Source organism: Dendrobates tinctorius, unplaced genomic scaffold (assembly GCF_039654945.1).
Source record: "Dendrobates tinctorius isolate UK_male_01 unplaced genomic scaffold, ASM3965494v1 ptg000120l, whole genome shotgun sequence".
In the NCBI taxonomy this organism is placed as follows: Eukaryota; Metazoa; Chordata; class Amphibia; order Anura; family Dendrobatidae; genus Dendrobates; species Dendrobates tinctorius.
Window position 1 is genome coordinate 38,531,247 of NW_027361788.1, and position 18,332 is coordinate 38,549,578.

Consider the following 18,332-nt stretch of genomic DNA (forward strand, 5'->3'; position numbering starts at 1 on the left):
AGACCCTAAAAAAGTAAACGCGCTGTACCATGAAGATTTGCTGCGAACACTTTTTCCCCTAACATGTAAGCCCCTATGGCAGGCCAGAGTAACGCAGTCAATAGCCAAGGTGAACTTTCACACAAAATAAATTGGGAGGTATACAAGTTTACTGAAAAAATGTTACAGTAGATTTAAGTAAATTGAATTGCTCCTACGGGACAACACCGATGGTTCTCAATTAAGCCTACTAGCGCAGCTAATTGAGAGAAGAAAAAAACAAAAACTTTATAGATAGAATTTCTTGATAAAACACTTTCATAACAATAAAATATAATTCACAAAAGGGAGAAAGGAAAATTTCCACTTTTCACCTCTAACTATATGCTTCTTCAGGAGTGCAAATGTACCCTGTCTCCTTAAAAAAGCAAAAAAAAAATGCCAATGTAAAACATACATTTAGTGTATCACCCAGATATCTTATATAAAGTCTCCGTATTATCAAGAAGCATTCCACAAAGACAAATGGGTAGCATTTGCTGTATTAAAGAGATTACCAAATAAGCAGTAAAAATAGGCATTAGTTAACGCTGTGTGCTTTATACAGTGTGCGGCGGCATGTAGTTATTCGGGTGTAGTAGTGACTGTGTGAATATCAATATTCGAGTCCATGTTCACTTCCGATACTGAAACATCACTTTGGTCTACGAAAGCCTCTGTTCTCTCTGGCGATTCCATTCGGTTTCTCACCTCAGCAACTCCTGGGTGGTTTTTCCGTAAATGCTGATTGAGAGTGCCCTGGAAGGGGAAGCACTTGCCACACACTTCACACCGGAAAGGCTTGTCATCCGTATGCCCCCGTATATGGTATTCCAGTTGGTCTTTGCGTGTGTATTTCTTGCCACAATATTTGCATACAAAAGGTGTGATGCCCATGTGAAGACGCATGTGACGGTCAAGACTCCCCTTCTGGTTAAAAGTCTTGCCGCAGTAGATACAGATGAGTCTCTCATTGTAGGGATGCCAGTAGCCTCGATTTGGCCTTTCGCGTGGGCTGCTCTCGTAAGCTGGCGTGCTCACGACAGTTTCATTTTCTGAACTTTGGATGTTGTTTGGCACCTCACTTATGAGGTTTGATGCTCGCTTTGGGCGCACCCGGCCTCCTCGATAGCAGCTTAGCATGGATCTGGAAGGACTAGAGTTGCTTAAGCTCCCATATGGCTCGGATATGTTGGCATTTTGGGAAGCAGCTTGTGAAAAGGAATATGCATGTTGCAAAACAGACCCGTAGGAACCTACATTCAATGTCACCACTTGCTCTCCATCAACCATTTCAGTGTGGTAGCCGTCATCACCGAGTGAGGAGCTATCGGAGCAACTTGGCCGATCTGACTTTTCGGTTTTGACTTTGACTTCTGTTATTTGACTCTCTCTCGCGTCGCCGTGTTCGGCTTCTCCTTCTATTTGAATTTCATGTTCTGAATTGCTTCCACTGCTGCCCCTGTCTGACTGTCCTTCTTCTAGAGGACGGATCCTTAGACTTTTGCTGGCCAAGCCATCCATCTTTAATTCATTACTTACAATCGACTGTCGCACATGCCCGCTGTATGGTGGAGATAAATCCACGGGGTTTGCAAAGTAGCTATCATCCTTGACACCGTTATGGTTATTTTGATCATCTTCTCCGCCTACTTCTACAACATTAATTTTTGAGTGGATGCTCTCTAAAATTTGAGTGCACTTGTCAATGACACATTGCATTTGGAGAAAGCTGGCTGCAGTTAGGAAGCTCACGACATCCTTCAGCTGAACGGACATTCTTCCAGTGTAGCAAAATGACAGTAATTGTTCGAAAACATTAGGGTTTTTAATAACAGATATTGTTAAGCCACTCATGGTACTTAGAGCTGAATGGTCACGGAAATATGGAGAGCTGGCAGCAAGGACTGCCTTGTGTGCGCGGAAAGGTTGTCCTTGAATGTGGACGATTATGTCGCACAATTTCCCCTGCATCCGAAGTTCATTGAGCTGGCTTAGGACTGTACTACTGTACTCCGGCACCTCAAACTGGATGAAGTTGTTGCTGTCCATCTTGTCTGCTGTTCAAGTTTCTAAAAAAGACAAAAAGCAAAATGTTACTCTTCATCAAGTACAGAACTGAACTGTTATCTAGATAAGAAATACATGCTTACTACCACTGAACAGATGCACAAAGGTTTTCACAAGGCGCAAAAAAAGCAGTATCTCTTAAAAGGGGTCATCCAGGCAGGTTAACACCAATTTGCAAAAAGTAAACATAAGCCAGGAACTCTACAGATAGTGTGTAATTAGAATGGAATTGTTTAAAAGGGGTTGTCTCGGTTTGGGATGAAAGTCTGCAATCACTTTGACTGCAGGCTTCTGAAACCTCACAGTGTGCGCACCACACGCTGTCAGGATTCTCCGTTACTACATAATTCTGGCTACAATCCGACTACATGTATCAAGGCCAAGTGAACACAAGTGAACTAAGTGAGGCAGAGGACGTCTAGCCAGCAAGTGACCGCATGTATGAAAATTGCATACACTTGTGGTCACGTCGTGATCGCCTGCTCTGACGAATCCTGATAGTGTCTGGTGAGCATGATTTGAGGATTCAAAAGTCTACCAGTCAGATCGGGTTCATCCCAGACCTGGACAACCCATTTCAATCATGTTTTTATGCTAAATGTATTTTTGGAAAAATTAATTGTCCATATTTAAAACAAACAAAAAAAACCCACTGAAATCTTGCCATTTTCAGAATGGTTAACCATATACTAGACTCACTTTTTAACTTTTCAACTACGGAAAATGAACAAGCATTTTTTCGTAAGGTTTTCACTACAATCAGTGTTTGGCACTTGCCCACTGGATAGGTGATGAAGATCTCAACATTGGGGGGCCCATGATGGCACGGGACACCAAGTCCTCACCGCACTAGTCATCAATGTAGTCCTCAATGATCTGAAATTCTACTATGCAGATGGGTCATGTTTATTATTGCAGCAGTGCTATTTAACTATTCTACCATTTTCATGCCACCCTGGCCTCATTATGCCCCAGAGCTTTCCCAGGGTTTTTTTTTTGCAAGTGCCGACACGTAGAAGAAGCATTACATGTCTGCTGACCTATGGACTCTTTTCACAATCTAGATACATTAATGTTCATAGAATCGTAGAGTTGGAAGGGACCTCCTGGGCCATCTGGTCCAACCCCCTGCTCAAAGCAGGATTTGCTAAATCATCCCAGTCAGATGTCTGTCCAGCCTCTGTTTGAAGACTTCCATTGAAGGAGAACTCATCACTTCTCGTGGCAGCCTGTTCCACTCATTGATCACTCTAACTGTCAAAAAGTTTTTTCTAATATCTAATCTGTGTCTCTTCCCATTCAGTTTCATCCCATTGCTTCTAGTCTTTCCTTGTGCAAATGAGAATAAAGTTGATCCTTCTACAATGTGACAGCCCTTTAGATATTTGTAGACAGCTATTAAGTCTCCTCTCAGTCTTCTCTTTTGCAAACTAAACATTCCCAAATCCTGCAACCTTTCCTCATAAGACAGGGTTTGCAGACCGGTCACCATTCTGGTCGCTCTTTTCTGAACTTGCTCCAGTTTGTTGATGTCTTTTTTAAAATGTGGTGCCCAAAACTGGACACAATATTCCAGATGAGGTCTGACCAAAGAGGAGTAGAGGGAAATAATGACTTCACGTGATCTAGACTGTATGCTTCTGTTAATACATCCTAGAATTGCATTTGCCTTTTTTGCTGCTGCATCACACTGTTGACTCATATTCAGTCTGTGATCTATTAGTATACCCAAGTCTTTTTCACATGTGCTGTCACTTAGCCCTATTCCTCCCATTCTATATATGCTTTTTTCATTTTTATTGCCCAGATGTAGTACTTTGCATTTCTCCCTGTTAAAAACCATTCTGTTAGTTGCTGCCCACTTCTCCAGTTTATTTAAATCTTTTTGAATCCTCTCTCTCTCTTCTCTAGTATTAGCTATCCCTCCTAGCTGTGTGTCATCAGCAAATTTAATCAGTTTACCCTCAATTCCTTCATCTAAATCGTTGATAAAGATGTTGAACAATACAGGGCCCAGGACAGAGCCCTGTGGTACCCCACTTGAGACATTCTTCCAACTGGATGTGCAGCCATTTACGACCACTCTTTGGGTCCGATCACTAAGCCAGTTATGAATCCACCTAACAGTTGCCTTGTCCATTCCATACTTAGTCATTATTTCAATATTCAATGTTCAGCAGCTGTAGTGTATAGAGAGCTAACCAGCCCGAATTGAAGCCACTTATCACCCGGGAAATTATCAGACAGAATGGCGGTGGCACAATTACAAGATGTAGCGGATAACGCCACATCACACCACTGTTAATGAGCAGCCGAGCAATATACGGTAAATGTTGTTGTGCCTAAGGACGTGTGTGTGTAACAATGACTATCAGAAGGCTCAGCACAAGTATGGTTAAATAAGAGCACAATGGCTTTTTCTTCCACATTTCTTTTATTTCCCCCTAAACAAAAACTAATTGCCCCTGGGATTTAGTAACTAAGATGAACGCTTGCAAATCCACTGACGTGTGCAAGAATATTCGGGTTTCTGCAGTAAAGTAGGTTAACAGGGTGGGAGACGGATGGCAGAGATTTTTTTTCTTACTGTGGCTCTCTAAACAGATATTGATATTCATGGAGAATATATTTAAATTCAGACGTTCTCGCCGCATTAATGTATTTGCATAGATCTGAAAAAGTCATTTTCATCTGCTGCGTATTATGCTCAAAGCCTGGAAAGACCAGATTTCTGCAAAACGTAGGAAACAAACAATGCTGTAGTGACAGAATGAAGATCGCCATATTTACAGCAGTGAAGCTGTATAAAACGAACGCCACTCAATTCATAAGAAATACATGGAGTTGTCAGTCTCATACTTAGAATACAATTGCATCATAGCTATCACTGTAGGACGCTTTATATAAAAGCACATATTACTAAGGCTGTGTTCACACACAGCATTTTTTTTTTCGCGTTTTTCCCGCGGATTTACCAAAAAATCCGCTCAAAAAATGCATAAAAGAAGCTTCGCTTAACCCCTTACTGCCAAGTGACGTACTATCCCGTCCATGTTCCCTGGGACTTAATTCCCAGGGACAGGATAGTACATCACAGCGATCAGCGGCGCCCACATGGTGAGCGCCGCTGATCGCGGCCGGGTGTCAGCTGATTATCACAGCTGACACCCAGCACAATGTGTCAGGGGCAGTCACGGACCGCCCCCGACACGTTAACCCCTTGCACACCGCGATCAAACACGATCGCAGTGTACCGGGGAATAAAGGGAAGCATCGGCTGCATGTGATACTTCCCTCCGACCGGCTCCCCCGCTGGTAATTGCTGATCGCGCGAGAAGCTGCTGGACCATTCCTCGTCGTCCACTTCCTGCGGCGCTTCCTGCTGTGACGATGAGCGACGCGTGGAGCCGGGCGGGAGGACGCAGGATCGCCGCGTCTGACAGGTAAGTAGCAATCCCCGTCCCCTGCGATGTCGCTGGTGAGATCTGCCTGAGTGGCAGCTCACTAGCGACCACCCAGCAATTCACCAGCGATCCTGACCGCGTCATATCGCTGGTCGGGATCGCTGGTGAGTCGCTAGGTGTAACGGTACCCTTAGGCTTACTGCAACCTTCACACGCCGGGTATTACCTGCTGCTGAAGTGTGAAGCACATTTCTTTATATGAAACATCCAGCAGTATTAACTTTTATTATTAATGTTCTAGAGACGACCATCCCACACGCCAATCTTCCTCTATCAGCTGCAGTGTCTAATGTATTATGTTGTCAACCATTCATTTCCAAGCAGTATGATTTAGAACTGAGCGACCAGGTGATTCCCCCCCAAAGTGGGTTGAGGGTTTTTTTCTTTTGCATGGCCCTTTAATTAAGATATTTGGACAGAAGGAGGTTAGAGAAGGATGTCTCCATCTTGGGTCAGTGGTTCCTGTAAACCAGGACTGTCCAAGAGTAGAAGGACGTGAAACTAAATTTTTCTGAAAAAACACAACCAGCCAAAAGCAATTTACTGCAGCAAAATCAGCTTGTGAAGGCTGCCATATCAAAAAGATTGTCTAATGATCAGCCAACCCTTTTAAAAAGGAACCAGTCAGTCATCAGAATCATGCTGTCTGAACTAAGGGCAGAATGAGTCAGGCACTGGATGTGCATTTGTAACAAGGTATGTATTTCTCTGAAACGGATTTGAAAAGCTGGCATAAAATTAGGTCTTGGATGACTAGTTAAAGGGATGTCCAAGGACAGCTTATCCCTGCCCCAATTCAGTTGACTAACAGGTATCTCCCCATCTACACAGTCAGTCTATGGGATCGGAGCAGGTAGAAATCGGTCAAGGAGAAGTCAGCTGGCGACCAAACTGATGACAGGTTTCCGATATACTGATGGCATTTAACGAGCGTAACCATGTCTGTACACTTATACTACCAAACTCGAAATTCAACTGTGAGCTAAATAACAGAATGTATCAGTGTGGTAGCGAAAACTAAAATCCATAAAAACATCTCTGGAGAGGGGACATATCCTCACATTGAACATATGGGATTAATTATATACTGGGATGTGAGAAAGAGCTGACACTTCAACGTGCATTGTAATTACTGTTCCTGCATATTTTATTTATTTATTTTTTTTTTTACAAACACTGCCTACCTTTGCAGATTAAATATATGAACATTAATAGCTCTGTAAACCACACGCCTGAAGACCTACACTACCTACGGGTGTCCAATTAGCCTGTATAAACAACTGGTGATGGAAGCTATAGGGCTGGAGTCTTTCCTGTTTTATACAGTTCAACTACCTTTTCCCATAGATCCGTTGACAATTCTGTTGCTTTCCCCATGACTCACAATCCAGAAACGTCAGTGGCTGGATGAAAGATGTAAGAGTCTGTCTGGATCCCAGAAACTCACTCAGCTTTTATGCACACACACTGATTACAAGCAAACAGGTTACGGGCGAGGATGTTACCTTTAGTAGCCATTCAAACCCATTTGTGTCAACTTCTGTGCATGGTATCAGGCCAAAATCACCAGGGTATGTAAACTTTTGATCAGGGTCATTTGGATGTTTTGGGTAGTCATTATGATTTAAAACGAGAAAACACAGTAGTTTGACAATAAATGCCTTCACCCAACCACTAACCATGAGTGGAGAAAGTTTTGGTGTTCTTCATATTCTCTGGAAAAAGGCCAAGAAAGCAAAAATGTTGCTGGGGTATGTAAACTTTTGTATATAAAGTGCAATACAGACTCATCTCAACTAAAAGCAGAGATCCTTAGATCAGGAACAGAACAGACATTTACCGTATATACTCAAATATAAGCTGAGATTTTCAGCCCATTTTTTTGTACTGTATGTGATTATTGTTATGCTGTAATAAATCCCCTCTGAAATGTAAAGTGCTGCAGAATATTTCGGCGCTATAAAAATAAAATTTATTATTATTATTATTATCTAGGAGGATATAAACCTCAAATGCAGCTTGTACTACAATAACACAAAGCAGAGCGTGAATTAGCTGAGACAGGCCCAAGGCAAGCGACAGGCTGAAAGAGACCACCAGATGGCGATAATCTGACTCCAGGAAAAAAAAACAAAACAATCTATCCCACTGAACAGGGAGTCCAGTAATGTCAACACCCTTATACCCCATTCCGAGCATTTTCCTGCCATGGACAAGGACGCAGATCTGGACACATTTTTGATGCGGTCTGAAAAGGTCTCCAGGCAGTACCAGTTGTCTAATGACCAGTGGGCTCAATACTTAACCCCAGGGCTATGAGGAAAAGTTCTGGAGGTGTTCACTGCCCTCCCTTAAGAACAAGATGGAAACTATGAAGCCATTACAGGCCCTGATAAAGAAATATCAGCTGACTACTGAAGTGTCACGAAAAAAAGTTCCAGACCTTTCAAAGTGGACCAAACAACTGCTACAGTTATGTGGTGGACAGGCACAGAACCAACTCCAAGCAGTTGATCCAGGGACTATCGGTTACCACCTTCAAGGGCTTGAAGGGAATCTGTCACCCCTTTTTTGAGATATCATATAATGATATCACTCAATTGTGTGTCACATAACGATTCTCTTAGTACTTTTTCTTCCCCCTGACCCCACACCTTTTTTATATCGGTTCAGATGTATGTAAACTGCCGCTGTCCGGTCCGATGGGCGGGGCTTATTTACCTGACACACCCCCCCGTCTTGCTCTACACAAGAAGAAATGCATAGAGCAAGACAGGGAGGGGAGGAGCAGTTGAATAAGCCCCGCCCAGCGGACCGGACAGCGGCGGTTTACATACATCTGAACCAATATAAAAAAGGTATTTATCCATGACAGGTGCGGGGTCAGGGGGAAGCAAAAGTACTAAGAGAATCCTTATGTGACACACAATTGAATGATATTATATGATATCTCAAAAAAGGGGTGACAGATTCCCTTTAAAGGACCCGATGGTGAAGGGCCAATTTCTTCATCTTTGGAGGCGCAAGGCCACACAGATTGCCAATACCTACAAGGCCAACCATAAATCTGAGGTGCCAGCTGGAAAGGGGGTAAAGCAGACTACCAATGCCCCTGCCAGCCGGTGCTCGAGGGGTCTCATCCCATCTTCAAGCACCCGGCCTGGATCTGACTCCCGCTGTAGCCATACTTGCAACTGACCTGGATATATTAGCATCACCCGTCCAGACAGGCAGAAAAGGAACCTCACATCCGAGGCCCAGGGGCCTAATGTGGCAGTACTTTTTGTGGGTGGGACGGTTGGGAGGGACCATGTGAGAGCTTGCAACCGATTCCTGTGGGCGACAGTTAGGGCCTCGTCACATAACGACTCACCAGCGATCCCGATAATGATATCAACGTGTTAGGATCGCTGGTGAGCTGTCAAACAGACAGCTTCACCAGCGATCAGTACAGTGACGCCGCGCGCGCGGCATCGCTGTGTTCGTTAGTTACCAGCACGCTGATGCAGGGAGCTTGTAACTAACGTACACATCGGGTATCCAAGGGACGTGCGTCCCTTAGAAACCCGATGTGTACGTTAGTTACCAGCCCCCTGCATCAGCGAGCTGGTAACTAACATACACATCGGGTTTCTAAGGGACGCACGTCCCTTGGATACCCGATGTGTACGTTCGTTACCAGCTGATCGCTGGTCTCCCACCTGTCACACGCAGCGATGCGTGCTGGCCAGCGGGAGACCAGCGACCAAAGAAAAGTCCTGGCCTTTCCTACAACGATCAGAACTTGTGACTCAGCAACGATCTCGCTAGCGAGATCGCTGTGTGACGGGGCCCTTACTGTGTGGCTCAAGGACACCGATGCAGAACGAATCCTCATCCACCCTGAATTTGTATTCATTAAAGAAAATATCCATGGGAAGACCCTGTCAAAGAAATTGTTCAACAACCTTTACCGATGGCCTGGGCTTTCCTAGACTGGGGTGCAGGGAGAGGGTTGAGGAAAGTGAGGGATTCCGAGAATCTCCCCACATGTTTTATTGGGAATTCAAATGTTGATAACTTGGATGTCAACGCATGATGATGTGTTTCATTGTATAGGAAAATTCAGCAATGTAATGCTGTGGGTGATGTTGCTGAGGATCCCCTAAAAGGATTACTTAAGGACACGTCTGTATTACAGTCTGTAAGGGAATGTTCCGTAAACGCTGCGGGTTGGACGCTCCGTACCTTTGCAGCATCAAACCCGCAGCGGCCAGATGTTACAGCATAGTGGATGGGACTTCATGAAATCCCATCTCCACTTTGCGTCCTGAGACGCCTCTGGCTTCCCTGTGGAGATGGACATGCTGCGCGTCTTTCCAGACCGCAGCATGTCAGTTTATGTCTCCACTGCGTAAATTACCCATTCACTATTATTAGGTGCGGTAAAACCGCATTATCTTCTTGGTCATATGCGTATTAAGTGCAGTAACGCAGCTTACTGCGCATGTGTACTAATTTAAATAATGTTGTACCTTGTTTCAGCTGGAAGCTCGCGTACACTGCAGTTCTCTCGATGAGCTGATTACGATAAATGTCGTGCACGTGACCACCGGGGACATCTCTGGTCACTAGCCAAGTTCTCACGATCAGCTGACTGCGAGTACTGCAGTGCACGTGACCATCGGGGATCGGGTTATCTCCGGTCATCAGCTTCAAGCTCCGCTGTGTCTGGATGTCAGGCTGAGTGGTGGCATAATGCCACCATTCAGCCAAAGGCATCCAGATGTAGCAGAGCTGGACTCGTCGTGGGACAGTATCTATATCTTCTCGGCGGACAAGGATATTGCTGCTTTATTTTAATTCTCTTACAGGAGAACGAGGGCATCGGTGGAATAGGCGATGCAGTAAGTATGGTTTAAGATCTATTAAAGGAGTTTGTGTCATAATTTAAATGAAAGGACTTTATTCTGTCTTTATTTACCACGTTAACTGTAGGATTAGTAATGTATAGGTGTCTTATAGACACTTCTCAATTACTAAGCCGTGGGCTTGATGTCACCTGACAATTCAAAGGTGACATCAACCCCACAAATATTACCCCACTTGCCACAGCTACAAGGCAAGTGGGAAGAGCCGAGTAAAGTGCCATGATTGGCGCATCTTCGGATGTGTCAATTGTGGGGCGGCTGCAGGCCAAAATCCATGAACGTCGCCAGCCTAAGAATGCCAGGCCACAGCTGTCTGCTTTTTCCTTGGCTGGTTAACAAAAATAGGGGGACCCCACGCACTTTTTTTTGGAAGGGATCCCACTATTTTTGATAACCATCTAAGGTATGCAGACTGTTGCGGCCTGGTGTTATCAGGCTGGTAAGGTTCATGGATATTGGATCCTACCAGCCTGAAATACCAGTCCCACTAGTCTGCTTTACTCTGGCTGGTTAACAAATACAGGGGGACCCTACAGTAATTTGTTTTTTTTTAATTATTCATTAATTAAAAAGGAGGGGACCTCTCTGTACTTTCCTCCACTTCCTGTGTCTGTACTTCTGGCTGTGCCACAAGATTCACCATTATTGAAATTAGTACACATGCGTAGTAACCTGCGTTCCCGCACTTAATACGCATGTGACTAGGAAGATAATGCGGTTTTAATACATCTAATGAACATAAATGGGTAATTTACGCATAAATTGACATGATGCGGTCTGGAAAGACACGCCGCATGAAATCTTTCTTGAAATCTCATTCACTGTTCTGTAACATCTGGACGCTGCGGGTTGGACATTGCAAATGTATGCAGTGTCCAACCCGCAGCGTTTACTGACCGTGGGAACATACCCCAACATATCTGCAAACAGGAAATCACTTTTTTTTTTTTCCTTCCCATAAGCTAAATTTCAATTAGATTTAATTTCAAGTGACAAAAAAAGTGTGCAATGAATAAAAGCATCAAAAACGCATGCGGAAAAAACGCAGGTGACCTGCCAGTGATGTCAGATGCAGGCTTGGTGCAGATTTCACCTGTGTCAAATCCTGAGCCATTCCTGATCGTGTGCACATACCCTAAGGATTTTGGATCAGTCAACAAAGTGAGATACAATCAGACACCGCCTATGGACAAAGACAACGTTATTTCTAGTAAAGATTTCAGATATTCCGAATAAAAGCTGCTAAAGCAGCTAAGGCTAGTTTCACACTAGCGTTTATTCCACGCAGCGCACGGTGCCCGCTAAGCCCCGCCCTCTGCTGGCTCCCTGCCCGCCCCATCGGGTCATCGCCGCTTGCGATCTGCGCACCCTATCTTTAGCATAGGGTGCGCAGATCGTGCGCTGGCCATGCGCTACTAGGATTTTGGCATGCGCTGCGCATTTTTGAAGGTGAGCCGAGCGTGCCGAAATGCAACATGCTGCGTTCGGCGCACACGGGCGCACCTTCAAAAGTGCGCAGCGCACGCCAAAATCCTACTAGCACACGGCCAGCGCACCCTATGCTAAAGATAGGGTGCGCAGATCGCAAGCGTCCATGTGCAATAGTAGGCGTCGATGACCGGATGGGGCGGGGCTTAGCGGCGCCGTGCGCTGCGTGGATTAAACGCTAGTGTGAAACTAGCCTAAGGCTTATTTCTATGTGACTGAAGACATTTTCAAAACGTGGAGCCCAAAAGAGCAAAATCACACTTGAGGGCAAGATTTTAAAAGCAATATCACGTTTTTATCCTGAAAACTGCGCGGCCACTCATGGTTTTGTGGCTAAAATTCAGGAATTATAACGACGAGAAATTCTAGTACACTTACCTACTACACTGATGACATTCCCGAGATGTGCAGTGAACAGTATGCGCCTCTGGCTGCAGTTCTAACATGTTGATGCGGCTGCTTTAAAGTCTGTAGGACAAAGGCAGCTAATTCCTTGAGTGAAAAAAAGCTATTTTAAGGTGCTCAAGAAAACTTAAGATCAAAAGGACCTCAAAAAACCTGGCTCCATAAAGCTCAAGGGTAAGTATGCTGCCTCACCTGCGGGTTTTTCCGCACGGATCTGCAGGTAAAACCGCAGGTAAAGTGCCCTGCGGTTTCACACCTCTACTATGTTAAAGGTGTGAAACCGCTGCGGAAACCGCCCAAACAATTGACATGCTGCGGTTTGTAAATCGCAGCAAAAGCGCGCGGAAAAAAACGCATCGTGAGCACAGCGGATTTGAAAAGCCATAAGGTTACATGGTACTGTACCATGTCTGCGGAACTTCTGCGTTTCCGCAGGGCCAAAACCGCTGCGGAAACGCAGCAGAATCCGCAACGTGTGCACATAGCTTAAGTGACTGAATAGGCAGCAGGTTTACGGGTACAATGTACGGTTGCTTGCAAGGATCAAACATGTGAGCCAGTCTCATGTCTTCGAGGATCTCCATGGCGTAAATGCTCGCCACCCAAAACCACTGTAAACACTGCGGCTAAAGGAAGATCACAAAAGCCTGGCCATACACATTATATAGTTGATGGCTTTGTTTTCAATGGGAGGGAAAGAAGAAAAAGCAACTTGTCTCCCTGAAAACCAATTAATCGGAAGCAGAAATTCCATCAATCTGTTGAGGCAGAGGCGGGGGCCCCTATCCACATTAGATGGTCTAATAGACGTGCCAAAATAGGTTCAGATAACTTTTATGAAACGTGTATGGGCACCTTAATGTAGGAACCCTTCGTAAGGACAGATGGACGTGGTCTAACCCTATTATGAGGACTGACACGATTTAGCAATTCTGCGAAGACTGGGGTATTTTCTAAGTGAAGGGATCTTGTATCACTTTATGAGTCATACATCTGGGACCCCACCAATCCAGAAAATCCCCCAGTCCTTCATATAAATGAATGCAGCTGCAGTTCCCCGCACAGCCAGGAAGCCAAGAGTGCAGCTGTGCAGGTAAAAGCACCGACGGGTCACATGGCTGAATCAGCTCTGCACCCCCTTTATTCTGATTGGAGAGGGTCCATGGTTAGACCACACCTGCCAGCGTGACGGCGCACATGAAATAAGAATACCCCTTTAAAACCTATTTGGCATAGGGACAGTCTGCAGACAAATATCTAAGGTCCCCACAGCTATCTGGATGACTAACATGAGCACAAGGGTATTGGATATTTAGGCAATAGAGAAAAGCCAAGCAATCTGCCAATTCACAAAGGACATGATTACCATGCATAACCTTGGATGCAAATAGTATCACCAGCTGTGGGGGAAGGTTAGTGTAAAAGGTGCTATACTCCCAGCAGGAGAACAATCCTTCATACCAGGGAGCCGAAATTCCAAGGATGGGGGATGGGTTGGAGGTATACTAAGTACATTTCTTGTGCAACCACATGTGCCTGTGGAAGGCCAACTACCTAAAAAAAAAAAACAAAAGAAAAAAAAAACAAACAAACTAGGAACGCTACATGTTATCAATTTTCAGATTGGGCCATATGACGGTCTTCAAATTATTCCTCAGCATAAACGCTCACCACATGTGGCCGAAGTAGCACACGTCTGGTAAACAGCTATACTAAATGCAAAAAACAACTTTGAAGTAAAAGGATGAACTTCAAAGAGCACATGGATCAAATGAGCGCGGTGGCTCAGGACATGCACCCACGATGAAAGCGTAATAGCCGCCTGGAAACGTGCATCAAATAATAGAGCACGACCTACTGCCTGATAGGTAAGAAAAGAAAAAGGATGGATGGGTGCTGTCCATTAAAAACTATCCGTAGGAAATGATTAGAGATCTGATAGCACGTTCCTTTTGTCTTTTTGGTGGGGGGAGGCTTTCATGCTCAACTATCTGGCATTTCAAAAGGTAACCAGGCTGGCTAATATACAGCCTTGCAAGAGGCAGTCACAGGGGATGGATGGGGTGTAACTTGAGACGACCAGAACCAAGGAATGCATGATAGCTCAGGAGGTAAAGCTGTAGCCAAATCCACGATCCTGAGCTTCAGCGGCATTTTTTTTTTTTTAGTTTTAGGCAATGCTACAAATTATTTGAGCTAAGTCGCAGCCATCAAGCAGTCCCCAAAACAGCCGTACAGAGGCCCATCTGTACCTGGCTTTGAATGGAATTTTCAGAAAGACACATCACAGGCAAGATGGAAGGGTCAATCTGACCTAAGAGTTTCCGTTTGTATAAACTTGTAGATCCATGCTGACAACGGCCGTTTCGCGCTACTCGAGCGCTTCAACGGCTTGGGCAGCGCGAAACGGCCGTTGTCAGCCTTTCTTGCACTCCTTATGTCACTCCCCCGACTTGACATGTTCATGATATGTCAATAAATCAGTGAAACTTCCATCTCGATGAGTGCGACCTTTTCTCTTTGCATGGATTCCCAGGATTGACTGTTTCCAGGTCTGGCACCCGAGATTCCCAGCTGCTAGGCTTCTGTATGCCGCACATCATTAGAAGTCACACGGTAACAGCGGTGCCGTCCGCTTTTTATCTTGAGTTTTGTGATAAACTTGTAGATGTTCTTGGTAGCAAGACTGAAAACTCATGATTAGCACCATATAAATACTCTTAACCCTCCCCATACCACTCAAATTATAAAAAGCAATGGGAGAGCTTCTGGATTGAAGGACTTTATTGCCATCTATCTACAGTGTCCATTTCAATGAGGTATTAACCATCCTTAACACCCTTGGTAGTGGTTTGTCTCCCCTAGGAACAAAGAATCAGTCATGTTGAGATTCGACCTGCTGGATCCTTCTCTTATGCCGTGGAGGAAGATTCGGTAGGTGCCCATGCATATCAGCTCATCAGACAACACTGAAACAAAACATGTTTTTTTGATCTCTGGTAAGAACGGACAAGCATTTCTGATTCCGTTTCTCATTACCAGGAACAACGTTGACCCAGATATATCGAGCCAAGTATGTCCACCTGAAGACTGGAACCACAAGCCATTGTTTGACAATGTGCAAATCGCAGCATTACTACTTTTTCTATGTTAAATGTTCCAAAACAATTTTTTGGCAGTTTTGCAATTGCTGAAAACAAAAAAAGTTAAATTGGCAAAAAAGTAAACCTGTGACTGTAGGTTGCATAATTTGTGAGCCAATATCATGGTGCAGCCCTCACATGGGAGATTTCATCCAATGTAGCCCCTCTATTCCCACACCCAGGATAAATACATTTTACTACGAGGGTAGGAAAAGAAAAAAGCTTCTGCGCAGAAGACAGGTTACTAGAAGATGGCAAAGGGAAAGAAGGAATGCCAGCACAATGCGTAAATAAAATGATCGAACACACAATTTGTGGAAAGGGGAGCAGTTGTCATGAGCAAACAGTCTGCTGCCATTTTACAAATGGCCTTTAAAAAAAATGAGAAAGGAAATTAAATCGTACATAGACCTAAAATATATGGAATCTTGTCATTAATTTTTGCTTTGGTGTATGCCCATAAAAATCCATTATATACATCTGATTTGTCTATTAATTTAGGAAAGCTTTCATACAGATACATAGGAGCAGGACTTTTGCACAAATTCTCATAATCATTCTGCTGCCTGTGAATTCACCCTCAAGGGGATGATTAATTACGGTACACACATCGTGGTTATGATCGGAGGTGCTAAGCGTGGGCTCAATGTCAGCTTCTTGGGAGCAGACGCCAACAATTACAAAGGTTATGAACCACCAACATTAATGACGTCCATGAGTTTTCCTGACCCAGGTGAATTTCCATCAGACGGGTTGCCAAAAATCAGAGAATGCATAAATCACTGATATTATGCTTCTAAAAGTACCTGAATATCGCACATCTGATTTTACCAGCGAATCCTCAGCGTTTAATGCATTTACTATTTTTAAAGTGGACAACCCCTTTAAGTGCACTCCAAACCAAGGTTTCCTTCCAGTGTGAAATTACAGCGTACAGAGCGACACTAGCATACGGAATATGCACTTGCGGTATGGAAATGAAATTGCAAAACTGAGTGTGAATGCATACATCCTGTGTACAGTTCAGCAGGACAGAAGTAGTAGCGATTGCATGGAAATTTTTATTGAAATAGCAACTCCTTTGTGAGACGTGTGAACAGGATCAATTTTAGCACAGCACCAGCCTGGGTAATATGTTAGTCCATCAATCTCCAATCTGTGAACTTCCAGATGTTGTGAAACTACAACTTCCAGCGTGGCCTGGACATAACCATGAAATGCATGACACAGCCCTCAAGGGTCTTTTTAAAGAGGATCTATAATGTGTATGCAAGACACTTGTTATCCGATCATTGGCCAGTATAAATGTGGCAGCAGTCAGCATCTTTTATGGGTTGTCAGCAGCACATTGCTACATATAAACAGGATGTGCTGCCGACAATACGAAAACAGTATGGGGATGAAACAACTCTATTAAGGATCTTTCGACTCAGCTATTTTGCATCAGGGGAATTTAAGTAAGTGATGACTTACTTATGGGCAGCACAGTGGCTCAGTGGATAGCACTACAGCGCTGGGGTCCTGGGTTCGAATCCCACCAAGGACAACATCTGCAAGGAGTTTGTATGTTCTCCCCATGGTTGCGTAGGTTTCCTCCCACATTCCAAAGACATACTGATAGGGAATTTAGATTGTGAGCTCCAATGGGGACAGTGATGATAATGTGTGCAAAATTGTAAAGCGCTACGGAATATGTTAGCGCTATATAAAATAAAGATTATTACTGTCAATCGGGCTGGAAACATGCCCGAGTAACACATATACATTTTGTTAGCACCAGTTCTTGTCGGTTTCTTGGCAGATATCAATATGACTACTTACACTCATAATATAGATTGCACAGAGAATGGTCAGATATCTGTACAGGTTATGGCGCTCTAGGGATGTCACATAAATGGAGTAGTGTGTAACTACAGGGTGTGTCTGATGAAAGGGGACTTTTAGGGATATGGGGGAAGGGTCTATAACAAGGTAATGAGGGCAAGCCCACCCAGGACTCTTTGGAAGTGGCACAGGCTGTAGAAGGAGGGTACGGTTAGGGGTAGGTAGTCCTGCTGTAGCAGCAGAGAAGGGGAACTTTGGGGACCTCATGCTTTTCAGTAAGCGGCCTGCAATAGCGGAGGGTGTCCACTTGAGGGCGATATTAATAGGATTTCAATACGCGACGCCGGCAGCTATACATGTAAGAAAAGTGGGGGAGGGGTGAGCCCCGGGAGGAGATGCCGCTGGGACCCGTCTACCTTCCCCTGAAGTCTGGTTTCGGCCTCACCTGCCGGGAATAAGCCGTTTCTCTCCTCTTCACATAGCTCCGGAGAGCTCGGCCAGTGCCGGGGCCTAACGCGGCGCTCCTCTCTCCTCAGCTGCCGGAAACGCTCTCAGGCCTCGCCCAGCGGCCACTTCCGGGTCGGCATCTCGCTCTCTCGCTCCGGAGGCCACGCCCAGCTGTGCGAGTCACGCCTCGTCACCACTACCAAGGGAATTCGCGATTTTTTTTTCCCGAAGACCCGTACAACTTTATTGAGATTGCTTGAAGTGAACAGTCATGAAGGTCCTGATAGAGGCAGAGAGAGTGTGTGTTCTAAAATGTTTTTCAATGGGGGCAGCCATGATGGTGGTCAAGGTGTAGGCACAACCTGTGGGAGACTACAGCTCCTAGCAGAGCAGGCTGTCAGTGCATGCTGGGAATTGTAGTTTCACAAACACTGGAGAGTGACCCCACTGATCTGTTACAGCGTTAACCCCTTCTGGCTGCCAAGACCGGAGACATCAGCGCTGTGTCACATAACAGGGTGGGCTGCCACCTTCACAAGCCTGTCAGAGCAGCAGTTTACAGC

The 18,332-nt window shown here is 44.8% G+C and overlaps 1 protein-coding gene across 1 annotated transcript; it reads right to left on the reverse strand.

Annotated features, from left to right (window-relative positions):
- Nucleotides 1-505: 505 nt before the first annotated feature.
- On the reverse strand, nt 506-17,982 carry ZBTB34 (zinc finger and BTB domain containing 34). The gene is made up of 2 exons (XM_073541180.1): nt 17,768-17,982; nt 506-2,090 (listed from the first exon to the last, which is right to left on the reverse strand). Exon 2 carries the CDS (start codon nt 2,068-2,070, stop codon nt 604-606), a length of 1,467 nt encoding a protein of 488 aa, XP_073397281.1. The 5' UTR covers nt 2,071-2,090; nt 17,768-17,982; the 3' UTR covers nt 506-603.
- Nucleotides 17,983-18,332: the final 350 nt, after the last annotated feature.

Bases quoted from the DNA above. Each gene is read 5' to 3' on its own strand.
- ZBTB34 (XM_073541180.1), bottom strand. From the start codon at position 2,070: ATGGACAGCAACAACTTCATCCAGTTTGAGGTGCCGGAGTACAGTAGT.